Raw genomic sequence first — 13906 nt, 5'->3', positions numbered from 1 at the left:
TCAAATCCTGTTGATATCAGGTAACTTCCTGTTGATCTGGCGGCATGTCTGGGTCCCTTCCTGTTGCTATCAGGGCACTTCCTGTTGATTTGGAGGCATTTCTGGGTCACTTCCTGTTGATTTGGCGGCATGTCTGGGTCCCGTCCTGTTGCTTTCAGGGCACTTCCTGTTGATTTGGGGGCATTTTGGGGTATTTTGCTGTTGATATCAGGTCACTTCCTTTTGATTTGGGGGCATTTCAGGGCCAAGTCCTTTTGATTCAGGTCACTTCCTGTTGATCTGGCGGCATGTCTGAGTCACTTCCTGTTGCTATCAGGTTACTTCTTGTGAATTTGGATGCATTTCTGGGTCACTTTGTGTTGATTTGGGGGCATTTTGGGGTCACATCCTGTTGATATCAGGTCACTTACTGTTGATCTGGCAGCTTTTGTGGGTCACGTCCTGTTGATAACTGGTCACTTCCTGTTGATATCGGGTCACTTAATGTAGATGTGGGGGCATTTCAGGGTCACTTCCTGTTGATTTGGGGGCACATCAGGGCCACTTCCTTTTGATTCAGGTCACTTCCTGTTAATCTGGCTGCATTTCAGGGTTGCTTCCTCTGGATTTGGCAGCATAAACGTGTCACATCCTGTTGATTTCAGGTCATTTCTTGTTGAAATGGGTGCATTTCGGGGGCACTTCCTGTTGATATCAGGTGACTTCTTGTTGACATCAGGGCACTTCCTGTTGATTTGGAGGCATTTCGGGGTCAGTTCCTTTTGATTCAGGTCACTTCCTATTGATCTTGGGGCATTTCAGGGTCACTTCCTGTCGATATCAAATCACTTCCTGTTGATTTGGAGGCAATTCTGGGTGACTTTCCGTTAATTTGGGGGCATTTCAGGGTCACCTCCTTTTGATTCAGGTCACTTCCTGTTTAGTACGGGACACTTCCTGTTTATTTTGGGTGATTTAAGGGTCACTTCCTGTTGATACAGGTGACTTCCGGTTGATTTTGGGGGAACTTTGAGTAACTTCCTGTTTATAACAGGTCACTTCCTGTTGATCATGGGGCAACTCAGGGTCACTTCCTGTTTGTTATGGGTCACTTCTTGTTGATTTGGGGGCATTTCCATGTCACTTCCTGCTGATCTGGGGGTCATTTCACGGTCACTTCCTATTGATTATGGGGCATTTCAGGGTCACTTGTTTATTTGGGTTACTTAATGTTGATTAGGGGGCATTTCGGGGTCACTTCCTGTTTATTACAGGTCACTTCCTGTTGATCTGGGGGTCATTTCAGGGTGACTTCCTGTTGAATATGGGGCATTTTGGGGTCTCTTGTTTCTTTGGGTTACTTCTTGTTTATTTGGGGGCATTTCAGAGTCACTTCCTGTTTATATCAGGTCACTTCCTGTTGATTATGATGCATTTCGGGGTCACTTCTTCATTTTGGGGTAATTCAGGGCCACCTCCTTTTGATACAGGTCACTTTCTTTTGATATCGAGTCACTTCCTGTTGATGTGGGGGTAATTCAGGGTTATCTTCTGTTTATATCAGGGCACGACCTGTTGATTATGGGGTATTTCAGGGTCACTTCTTGATTGTTATGGGTCACTTCCTGTTGATTTGGAGAATTTCCAGGTCACTTCCTGTTCATCTGGGGGTCATTTCACGGTCACTTCCTGCTGATTATGGGGCATTTCAGGGTCACTTGTTTATTTGGGTTACTTCCTGTTGATTAGGGGGCATTTCGGGGTCACTTCCTGTTTGTTATCGGTCACTTCCTTTTGATCTGGTGGTCATTTCACGGTCACTTCCTGTTGATTACGGGGCATTTCGGGGTCACTTCCTCTTCATGTTGGGTCACTTCCCGTTCATTTTGGGGCAATTCAGGGCCACCTCCTTTTGATACGGGCCACTTCCTGTTGATGAGGGGGCGTTTCGGGGTGTTTGTAACGGGACACTTCCTGTTGTGCACAGGTCACTTCCTGTCAATGGAATGTGAATGGGGTTATTGGAAATGAATGGGAAAGTTTTTGGTAAATTTTGGCGGAACGGTACATTTTTGCTACCAGAAAAATGATAGCCTTTGGGCACCTTAACATCTGGAAATTTTTGATTTGTCACTGAAGTGATTTGGTCAAAAACTAGGACAAATCCGCGTTTTGGAAGGACGTAAGGCCTTGAAGACAGACCGGGATAGAAAATGACTTTTATTGTCAGCACGGCAACCACAAGGCTCGTTTGCGCACACAAAAGAAGATAAAGTAGGAAGCCGCCGAATCAAGTCTCCTCGTCGTCATCATCGTCGTCGCCGCCGTGCTGGCCTTTCCCTTCGCCAAGGCCGCTCTCGTCGATGTTTTCTAACGAGTCGGCGCGTTGCGGCGATAGCTCGGACACGCTGATGCACGGCAGAGTGTTCTGCTCCGGAAACATCCACGGCTTCAAGTCGGGACAGTGCTTGCGCTTCCATTCGGGGTACTTTCGAGATGCCTTGTAGATCTTCCTCATGGCCTGCGCGACAAAGTCGCGCGTCAGTCGCTTGGCGGGTTTCCCTCGGCGCCGCCTCGTTTACGTACCTTGGGAGCCACGAACTGCGAGACTCTGTCGGTCACCCACTTTGGTAAAGAACCTGCGGAAGGGACAGAAAAGTTTGTTGAGTTACTTTGAACATTTGCAGCTGCCAGGCGGTGGCGTCACCTCGCGGGTCCAGCTGGCTGAGGTAGTAGAGAGACGAGCCTTCGGCGCCGGCGGACTGGATAAAGTATCCGGTCAGCAGAGAGACGGCACGGACAAAGTCCTTCTTGGGAGGATGTTGCTGCAGACGCAAATGGACCCGCAGCAAATGAGGAAAATATCACTGACAGTTCAGCCTACATTCTGTTGCACTTCTTAGGCGTCAACACTAGATGGAGCTACTCACTTAAACAGTGCATTCGCTCAAGAGCCAAAAGCTGACAACATGCTGAAACTAGAAATGTGAAATTTCTGGATGGTAGCTTTGCTGTGTTGGTTGGTAAATCGGTTTGCTTCCTGTTGATTTCGGGTCACGTCCTGTTGATTTGGAGGCATTTCGGGGTCACTTCCTGTTCATATTGGGTAATTTCAGGTTGATCAGCTCAGAGTCACTTCCTCTTGATTTGGGGCCGTATCGGGTCACTTCCTGTTGAAATCAGGTCACTTCCTGTCGTTTTGGGGCGTTTCCAGGTCACTAGCTGTTGATATCAGGTGACTTCCTGTTAATTTAGAGGCATCTCCAGGTCACTTCCTGTTGATTTCAAGTCACTTCCTGATGATTTGTGGCCGTATCGGGTCACTTCCTGGAGTTTAAGGGGCATTTTGGGTCACTTCCTGTTGATCTGGCTACAATTCTGGGTCACGTCCTGTTGATATCAGGACACTTCCTGTTGAATTGGGTGCATTTCAGGGTCACCTCCTTTTGATATCAAGTGACTTCCTGTTGATATCGGGTCACTTCCTGTTGATCTGGCAGCATTTCGGGGTCACGTCCTGTTGATTTCAGGTCACTTTCTGTTGAATATGGTGCATTTCGGGGACACTTCCTAGTGATGTCAGGTGATTTCCTGTTGATATCAGCTCACTTCCTATTGCTTTGGAGGCATTTCGGGGTCACTTCATGTTCAAATTGGGTAATTTCAAGTTGATCTGGGGGCATCTCAGGGTCACTTCCTGTTGATTTGAAGCCGTATCGGGTAATTTCCTGTTGAAATCAGGTCACGTCCTGTAGTTTTAGGGGCGTTTCGGGGTCACTTTCTGTAGGTATCATGTCACTTCCTGTTGATTTAAAGGCATATCCAGGTCACTTCCTGTTGATTACAAGTCTTTTCCTGTTGATTTGTGGCCGTATCAGGTCACGTCCTGTTGATATCAGGACACTTCCTGTTGATTTAAAGGCATCTCAAGGTCACTTCCTGTTGATTACAAGTAACTTCCTGTTGATTTGGCCGTATCGGGTCACTTCCTGTTGAAATCAGGCCCCTACTGTAGTATTAGGGGTATTTTGGGTCACTTCCTGTTGAATATGGTGTATTTCTGGGTGACTTCCTATTGATATCAGGTGATTTCCTGTTGATATCGGGCCACTTCCTGTTGATTTGGGGGCATTTTGGGGTCACTTTGCGTTCATATCGGGTCACTTCCTGTTGATCTGGGGGCATGTCTGGGTCCCGTTCTATTGATATCAGGTCACTTCCTGTTGATTTGGAGGCATTTCAGGGCCACTTCCTTTTGATTCAGGTCACTTCCTGTTGATCCGGCAGCATTTCTGTGTCACTTCCTGTCGAAATCAGATCACTTCCTGTTGACTTCTGGGTGTTTCGGTGTCACTTCCTGTTGATATCAGGTCACTTCCTGTTAATATCGGGTCACTTCCTGTTGATTTGGAGGCCTTTCGGGGTCACTTCCTGTCGCGATTGGGTCACTACCTATTGGGGGCATTTCGGAGTGACTTCCTGTTGATATCAGGTCACTTCCTGTTACTTTGGAGGCATATCTGGGTCACTTCCTGTAGCTACTGGGTCACTTCCTATTGACTTGGGGGCATTTCGGAGTCACTTCCTGTTGATATCAGGTCACTTCCTGTTGCTTTGGAGGCATATCTGGGCCACTTCCTGCTGATATCAGGTCACTTCCTGTTAATTTGGAGGCATTTCAGGGTCACTTCCTGTAGCTATTGGGTCACTTCCTATTGACTGGCTGCGTGAGTATTTACCGCGTGTTTGACAGAGTAGTTGATGATGAGGAAATCGTCGCCCAGAGGGAGCCAGGACCTCAAAGTCACAAAGTCTCGATTCTTCAGCGGAACGGGACACCTCCCTAAAATGGAGTAGGCTCTGTCACCAAGCTGCGATTTTGGGCTTTGTCGCCGCTGCCGCCACTCACAGGAATAATAGCCCACGTCGGCGTTGACGGTCAGCCTTCCGATGTCATACGCGTCGATCATGTTGCTGTCCCACTTCTTGCGGTAGCCGCTGTCGTGGAGGACGTCGTACACCGTCTGGGCGCTCACGCCCTTGCACGCCATCTTCATCTGCGGCCAGAAGGCGAAACCCGATCGCGGCCTCATTCAAAATTGAGCGGCGTCGTACGCCGATGCGTGTCGAGCGGGGGGACAGGTGTAGGCAATGAGTTTCAAGTAACGGCAGAAGCAAGAAAAGGCCTTTTCTTTGCCCCTGCCTACATGGCCTAGGGGCAGCCATGTTTGTAGGGGCAACGTTCCCATTCAAGTCAATGCGTTGACATTCAAATGAAGTTGTATTACTTTTCAACAGATTATGTCATGTTATGATTAATTGACCCGTAAAAGACCCAAAATCAGCAGGAAGTGACCTGGAAATGCCCCTAAAATCAACAGGACGTGAACAAAAATTAACAGCAAATGACCTAAAATAACCAAAAATAAACTCATTGCCTGCCATTGACCGCCATGGATGTCCAATCTGTTTGAAGTGGGAGGGACTGAATGTACATGGGTCTCTTCCTGTTCATTTTAGGGCATTTACAGGTTACTTCCTGTTGAATTTGAGTCACTTCCTGTTGATTTGGAGGCATATCCGGGTCACTTCCTGTTGATATCAGGTCATTTCCTATCGACTTGGGGGCATTTCGGGGTCACTTCCTGTTGAAATCAGGTCACTTCCTGTTGCTTTAGGGGCGTTTCAGTGTCACTTCCTGTTGATTTGGTGGCCTATCCGAGTCACTTCCTGTTGAAAAACAGGTCACTTCCTGTTCATCTTCGGGCATTCACAGGCTACTTCCGGTTCATTTTCAGTCACTTCCTGTTGATTTGGAGGCATATCTGGGCCACTTCCTGTTGATTTGGAGGCATATCCGGGTCACTTCCTGTTGCTTTAGGGGCGTTTCAGTGTCACTTCATATTGATATCAGGTCACTTCCTGTTGATTTGGTGGCATATCCGAGTCACTTCCTGTTGAAAAACAGGTCACTTCCTGTTCATCTTCGGGCATTCACAGGCTACTTCCTGTTCATTTTGAGTCACTTCCTGTTGATTTGGAGGCATATCTGGGCCACTTCCTGTTGATTTGGAGGTATATCCGGGTCACTTCCTGTTGATATCAGGTCACTTCCTGTTGAAATCAGGTCACGTTCTGTTAATTTAGGGGCCTATCCGGGTCACTTCCTGTTGATATCAGGTCACTTCCTATTAATATCAGATCACTTCCTGTTGCCTTCGGGGTGTTTCGGTGTCACTTCCTGCAGATATTAGGTCACTTCCTGTTGATTTGGAGGGCTTTCCGGGCCACTTCCTATTGATATCAGGTTGCTTCCATTTGAAATCAGGTCACTTTCTGTTAATTTAGGGGCATTTCGGGGTCACTTCCTGTCGCTATTGGGTCACTACCTATTGACTTGGGGGCATTTCGGGGTCACTTCCTGTTTAAATCAGGTCACTTCCTGTTGCTTTAGGGGTGTTTCAGTGTCAATTCTTGTTGATATCAGGTCACTTCCTGTTCAGGTCACTTCCTGTTGATTCGGAGGCAAACCCGGGCAACTTTCTGTTGATATTAGGTCACTTCCTGTTGACTTGAGGGCATTTCAGGGTCACTTCCTGTTGAAATCAGGTCACTTCCTGTTGATTTGGAGGCATTTCGGGGTCACTTTCTATAGCTATCGGGCCACTTCCTCTTGACTCGGGGGCATTTCAGGGTGACTTCCTGTTGAAATCAGGTCACTTCCTGGTGCTTTAGGGGCGTTTCAGTGTCACTTCCTGTTGATATCTGGTCACTTCCTGTTGATTTGGAGGCATATCCAGTTCACTTCCTGCTGACATCGTGTCACTTCCTGTTGCTTTAGGTGTTTTAAATATCATTTCCTCCAGATATTGGGTCACCTCCTATTTGCTTCCTATTTGGCGACACTTTTCAAGTCACTTCCTGTAAACTCACCCAAAATCAACAGGAAGTGACCTGTAAATATCACAAAAGGTGTCACAAAAAATGTCCCCTAATTCATTTTGACTGGGAGGGGGGTGAATGAATATGGGTCACTTCCCGTTGATTTTAGGTGCAATGACAGGTCACTTCCTGTTGATTTTGGGTTACTGAACAGGACGTTACCCATGTTCATTCGCCCCCCTCCCAGTCAAAATGAATTTGGGGTCACTTCCTGTTCATTTTAGGGGATTTGCATGTCACTTCCTGTTCAGTAACCCAAAATCAACAGGAAGTAACCTGTCAATGCCCCTAAAATCAACAGGAAGTGACCTAGAAATGCCCCAAATCAACAGGAAGTGAATTAAAAACAACAGCAAATGACCTGATATGACCCAAAATGAACTCATTGGCTGCCATTGACCGCCATAGATGTCCAGAAGTGGGAGGGGCTAAATGAACACGCGTCACTTCCTGTTCATTTTGGTGGCATTGACAGGGCACTTCCTGTTTATTTTAGGGCATTTACAGCTTACTTCCTGATGACTTTGAGTCGTTTCCTATTCGTTTGAAGACTTGAGAAACGTCCTTTTCAGTAACCCAAAATCAACAGGAAGTGACCTGTAAATGCCCCTAAAATCAACAGGAAATGAGCCAGAAATGCCCCAAAATGACCTCATTGGCTGCCATTCACTGCCATAGATGTCCAATCCGTTGTGAAGCTGAATGAACATAGGTCACTTCCTGTTCCTTTTATGGGCCATTGCAGGTCACTTCCTGTTGATTTTAGGGCATTTACAGGTTACTTCCTGTTTATTTTGAGTCCGTTCCTATTCATTTGAAGACATTCTTGAGTTTTTTTCAGTAATCCAAAATCAACAGGAAGTGACCCAGAAATGTCCCAGATCAACGGGAAGTGAACGAAAATCAACAGGAAATGACATGAAATGCCCTAAAATGAACTCGCAGGTTACTTCCTGTTCATTTTAGGGTTACTTACCAGGAAGTGACTCGAGAATGTCCTCAAACGAATAGGAAGTGACTGAAAATAAACAGGAAGTAACTTGTGAGTTCATTTTAGGGCATTTCCTGTTGATTTTCGTTCACTTCCCGTTGATCTGGGACATTTCTGAGTCACTTCCTGTTGATTTTGGGTTACTGAAAAGAACTCAAGAATGTCTTGAAATGAATAGGAACAGACTCAAAATAAACAGGAAGTAACCTGTAAATGCCCTAAAATCAACAGGAAGTTACCTGCAATGGCCCATAAAAGGAACAGGAAGTGACCTATGTTCATTCAGCCCCTCCCACTTCTGGACATCTATGGCGGTCAATGGCAGCCAACAAGATTATTTTGGGGCATTTAAGGTCGTAAATGCCCCTAAAATCAACAGGAACTGACCCAGAAGTGACCCAAATCAACAGGAAGTGATTGAAAATCAACAGCAAACGACCTTCAGTGCCCCAAAATAATCTCGTTGGGTGCCATTGACCGCCATTGATGTCCAATCCGTTTGAAGTGGGAGGGGCTGAATTTACATAGGTCACTTCCTGTTCCTTTTATGGGCGGTTGCAGGTCACTTCCTGTTCATTTTAGGGCATTTACAGGTTACTTCCTGTTTATTTTGAGTCTGGTCCTATTCATTTGAAGACATTGTTGAGTTAAGTCCTTTTCAGTAACCCAAAATCAACAGGAAGTGACCCAGAAATGTCCCAGATCAACAGGAAGTGAACGGAAATCAACAGGAAATGACATGAAATGCCCTACAATGAACTCACAGGTTACTTCCTGTTGCTTTTGAGTCACTTCTTATTCATTTAAGGACATTCTTGAGTTCCATCCTTTTCAGCAACCCAAAATCAACAGGAAGTGACCTGTAAATTCCCTAAAATCAACAGGAAGTGACTTGTAAAGACCCCCAAACCGACACAAAGTGACCAAAAATCAACAGGAAACGGCATGAAATGCCCTTAAATGAGCCAGTTGCCCGGCATTGGCTGCCACGGATGGCCATAGACGTCCAAATCCGTTTAAAGCGGGAGGGTTGGCAGCGAACGAACATTCGCCGCTCTCGGTTCAAATGGATCGGACGTCTAAAAGCGATCGACGTACAGTATTTGGATTCACGATAGAAGGAGGAAGCTTTCGAGGAGAAACGACGATCACCTTGATCTTCTGGACGCCGTCGCCGTCGTCGGGGCGGCACCACACGGTGACCCCGCCCTTGTGGTAGCGCTGGTTCCAGCCTTGGCCGCTCAGGCACTGATCCTTGAAGGACGAGAAGTCCGAGTCGTCCGGGATCTGGACGGCCATCTCGGGCGCCGACAGACAGCCGAACGGCGAGCGCCGGGGAGAAGGTGTCACGTTCGGCCGAGTTTCGGGTGACCTGACATCACGGCTCACGTCATCCCACCTGATCCGGCGGCGGAGCAACAAAAGCCTAATGACACGCGGCAGCCATTTTGTCGCCTGATCCGCCCTCTAGCGCCGCTTCAACTTGTGATGTCCCAATCTGAAACTCGGGGCAATTCGCAGTCACTTCCTGTTGGTTATGGGGCATTTTGAGGCCACTTTCTGTTCATATTGAGTCACTTCCTGTTGATATGGGACAATCCGGTGTCACTTCCTGTTGATATTAGATCACTTCCTGTTGATTATGAGGCAATTCTTGGTCACTTCCTCTTCATATTGGGTATGTTCCTGTTGATTTGGAGGCAATTCATGGTCACTTACTGTTTATATCGGGGCACTTCCTGTTTAATACGGGACACTTCCTATTGGTTTGGGGGCAACCTAGTGTCACTTCCAGTTCATTATGGGCAATTAGGGGTCACTTTCTTTTTATTACAGGTCACTTCCTGTTTATTTTGGGTAATTTCCTGTGGATTTGGGGGCAATTCGTTGTCACTTCCTGTTGATTATGAGGCATTTCGGGGTCACTTCCTGTATATTATAGGGCATTTTGGGGTCACTTGTTTATTTGGGTTACTTCCTGTTGATTTGGGGGCAATTCGGGGTCACTTCCTGTTTATATCGGGTCACTTGCTGTATATTATGGGGCATTTTGGGGTCAATTGTTTATTTGGGTTACTTCCTGTTGATTCGGGGGCAATTCGGGTTCACTTCGTGTATATATCGGGTCACTTGCTGTTGATTTGGGGTCAATCGGTTTTCACTTCCTGTTTATAACAGGTCACTTCCCGTAGTTTATGGGGCATTTTGGGGTCACTTCCTGTTTGTTACCGGTCACTTCCTGTTGATTTGGGGGCATTTCAGGATCACTTTCTATTCATATTGGATCACTTCCTGATGATTCAGAGGCAATTCGGGGTCACTTCCTGTTTATATCGGGTCACTTGCTGTATATTATGTGGCATTTTGGGGTCAATTGTTTATTTGGGTTACTTCCTGTTGATTTGAGGCCAATTCGGGGTCACTTCCTGTTTATATCGGGTCACTTGCTGTATATTATGGGGCATTTTGGGGTCAATTGTTTATTCGGCTTACTTCCTGTTGATTTGGGGGCAATTCGGGGTCACTTCCTGTTTATATCGGGTCACTTGCTGTTGTTTTGGGGTCAATCGGCTTTCACTTCTTGTTTATAAGAGGTCACTTCCCGTAGTTTATGGGGCATTTTGGGGTCACTTCCTGTTTGTTGCCGGGCACTTCCTGTTGATATGAGGGCACTTCCTGTTGATTTGGGGACATTTCTGGATTACTTCCTGTTCATATCGGGTCACTTCCTGTTGATTATGGGGCATGTCTATGTCACTTTCTCTTCACATTGGGTAACTTCCTGTTTATTTGGGGGCGTTACAGTGGCGTTACAGTGTCACTTCCTGTTTATCACGGGTCACTTCCTGCTGATTATGGGGCATTTCTGTGTCACTTGTTGATTTGGGTTACTTCCTGTTTATTTGCTGGCATTTTGGGATCACTTCCTATTGATTTGGGGGCATTTTAAGGTCACTTCCTGTTCATATCGGGGCATATCTAGGTCGCTTCCTGTTTATATCGGGTCACTTGCTATTGATTTGAGGTCAATCGGTTTTCACTTTCTGTTTATAACAGGTCACTTCCCGTAGTTTATGGGGCATTTTGGGGTCACTTCCTGTTTGTTACCGGTCACTTCCTGTTGATATGAGGTCACTTCCTGTTGATTTGGGGGCATTTCAGGATCACTTCCTGTTCATACTGGATCACTTCCTGATGATTCAGAGGCAATTCGGGGTCACTTCCTGTTTACATCGGGTCACTTGCTGTATATCATGGGGCATTTTGGGGTCAATTGTTTATTTGGGTTACTTCCTGTTGATTTGGGGGCGATTCTGGGTCACTTCCTGTTTATATCTGGTCACTTGCTATTGATTTGAGGTCAATCGGTTTTCACTTTCTGTTTATAACAGGTCACTTCCCGTAGTTTATGGGGCATTTTGGGGTCACTTCCTGTTTGTTACCGGTCACTTCTTGTTGATATGAGGTCACTTCCTGTTGATTTGGGGGCATTTCAGGATCACTTCCTGTTCATACTGGATCACTTCCTGATGATTCAGAGGCAATTCGGGGTCACTTCCTGTTTATATCAGGTCACTTGCTGTATATTATGGGGCATTTTGGGGTCACTTGTTTATTTGGGTTACTTCCTGTTGATTTGGGGGCAATTCGGGTCACTTCCTGTTTATATCGGGTCACTTGCTATTGATTTGGGGTCAATCCGTTTTCACTTCCTGTTTATAAAAGGTCACTTCCTGTTGATTATGAGGCATTTTGGGGTCACTTCCTGTTTGTTACCGGTCACTTCCTGTTGATATGAGGTCACTTCCCGTTGATTTGGGGACATTTCAGGATCACTTCCTGTTTATATTGGGTCACTTCCTCTTGATGAGGGGGTATTCTTGGGTCATTTCCTATTGAGTTGGGGGCATTTTAGGGATCATTTCATGTTGAATACAGGTCACTTCCTATTGATTTGGGGGCATTTCCAGGTCACTTCCTGTTCATATCGGTTCACTTCCTGTTGATTATGGGGCATATCTAGGTCACTTTCTCTTCATATTGGGTAACTTCACTTCCTATTGATATTGGGTCACTTGGGTTGGAAATCACTGGGAGTGAATGGAAGTTATTGAGCCATTGAGATGAATGGCGAATAGGGCCATTTGAAATCAATGGGAAATTTTGCCCAATAGAAATGAATGGGTATTTTTTGGGGCAAATTTTGGCCAAACCGTCCGTTTTTGCCGCAAGAAAACCCTGGAAGTTTTGATGTGTAAATGATGTGATTTGGATTAAAAAAAAAACAAAAAAACTACAGGATGAGTTGTGTTTTGAAACTCCCCCCCCCCCCCACCCCCCCATCTTACATGCAAAGCTACCGTCAACAAGTGCTTGCATGTAGGCCAGCGCCCCAAGAATGTTATGATGATGTCATTCACACTTGTTTGCGTTCTCGCCCATTTTGTAGAATCCCGGCCAAGAGATGACATCTCGGCCGTTGGCGACAGCCTCGCATTGGAAGGGCCTGATGAGATGGGATTTGTGAGCGTATTGCCGGCTGCCGCGTAGCTAACAAATTCTTCCTGGTCAAAGGTCGTGTGTGGGATACGCCTTTCGTCGCAGTGTGTAAAGTCCACACGCAGGCAAAATTCTTACTGGAAAAGAACCGTGCTCAATGCCCAAGTAGGTCCAGCTGCAGCCCGCAGTACCAGCACATCCTACCACGCTCTGGCTCCAGTCTTGGGTTGAGGACAAATACGAATGTGACGTCACCTGGGTCAGCATCTCCATGCAGATGGACTGCGGATTCAGCTGATGAATTTGTTTATTTTTTGCATTACGCCAGCCAAATGTGCCGCAGGGTTTCGTTGCTGCTCGGGCATCTGGTTCGGATGCCTCCTGGACGCCTTCCTGTAGAGATGTTTAAGGCATGTCCCACCGGTGTTCCCATCTCGGGGTTACTTCATTCTATCGGGCCACTTCCTGTTGCTTTTGAGGCATTTCAGAGTCAGTTCCTGTTGATGTCGTGTCACTTCTTTTGAGTTAGAGGCATTTTGGGGCCACTTCCTGTTGATTTAGGGGCATTTTGGGGTTCCTTCCTATTATCAAGTCACTTCCTGTTTATCTGAGGTCACTTTCTGTCACCTTTCAGTCATTTCAGGGTGACTTCTTTTGAGTTAGAGGCATTTCGGGGTCACTTCCTGCTCATGTTTGGGTCACTGTTGATTTTGGGGCATTTTGGGGTCCCTTCCTGCTCATGTTTGGGTCACTGTTGATTTTGGGGCATTTTGGGGTCACTTTCAATGGGTATCGGGTCACTTCCTGTTGACTTTGGCACATATCAGGGTCAATCCATTGGTTATCAGGTCACCTCTTATTTATCTGGGGCTATTTCGTGGTCACTTCCTGTTGATCAGGGGTCATCTCGGGGTTATTTCATGTTATCGGGTCACTTCCTGTTGACTTTGGGACATATCAGGGTCAGTTCCATTTGTTATCGGGTCACTTTTTATTTATCTGGGGTCATTTCGTGGTCACTTGATGTTGATATCGTGTCACATCCTGTTGATTTGGGGGCATTTTGGGATTACTTCCTGTTATCGGGTCACTTCCTGTTGCTTTTGAACCATTTCAGTGTGAGTTCCAGTTGATGTCGGGTCACTTCTTTTGATTTAGAGGCATTTTGGGGTCACTTCCTGGAACCAGTTAAGTCCCTGTTGTTCTGTGGTTTATTTTGGCGGTAACTTCCTGCTCACATTGGGTCACTCTGTTTACTTTGAAGCATTTCAGGGTCAGTTACTGTTTATATCGGGTCACTTCTTTTAATTTAGAGATATTTTGGGGTCACTTCCTGTTGATTTGATGGCACTTTTGGGGTTAAGTCCTGTTACCAGGTCACTTCCTGTTGATATCGGGTCACTTCTTTTGATTTAGGGATATTTTTGTGTGACTTCCTGTTCATTTGGTAGCATTTTTGGGGTGATTTCCTGTTCCCGGTTCACTTTCTGTTGA

At 46.3% G+C, this 13906-nt stretch overlaps 1 protein-coding gene across 1 annotated transcript; it reads right to left on the bottom strand.

The window, feature by feature from the left end:
* Nucleotides 1-2202: 2202 nt before the first annotated feature.
* On the bottom strand, nucleotides 2203-12142 carry stard15 (StAR-related lipid transfer (START) domain containing 15). The gene is made up of 6 exons (XM_057850425.1): nucleotides 9065-12142; nucleotides 4889-5036; nucleotides 4719-4822; nucleotides 2687-2804; nucleotides 2566-2618; nucleotides 2203-2500 (listed from the first exon to the last, which is right to left on the bottom strand). Exons 1-6 carry the CDS (start codon nucleotides 9209-9211, stop codon nucleotides 2270-2272), a joined length of 801 nt encoding a protein of 266 aa, XP_057706408.1. The 5' UTR covers nucleotides 9212-12142; the 3' UTR covers nucleotides 2203-2269.
* Nucleotides 12143-13906: the final 1764 nt, after the last annotated feature.

This window comes from Corythoichthys intestinalis, chromosome 11 (genome assembly GCF_030265065.1).
Source record: "Corythoichthys intestinalis isolate RoL2023-P3 chromosome 11, ASM3026506v1, whole genome shotgun sequence".
In the NCBI taxonomy this organism is placed as follows: Eukaryota; Metazoa; Chordata; class Actinopteri; order Syngnathiformes; family Syngnathidae; genus Corythoichthys; species Corythoichthys intestinalis.
Note: the sequence above shows the minus strand (reverse complement) of the source record. Positions and strands in the feature narration are given on the sequence as shown.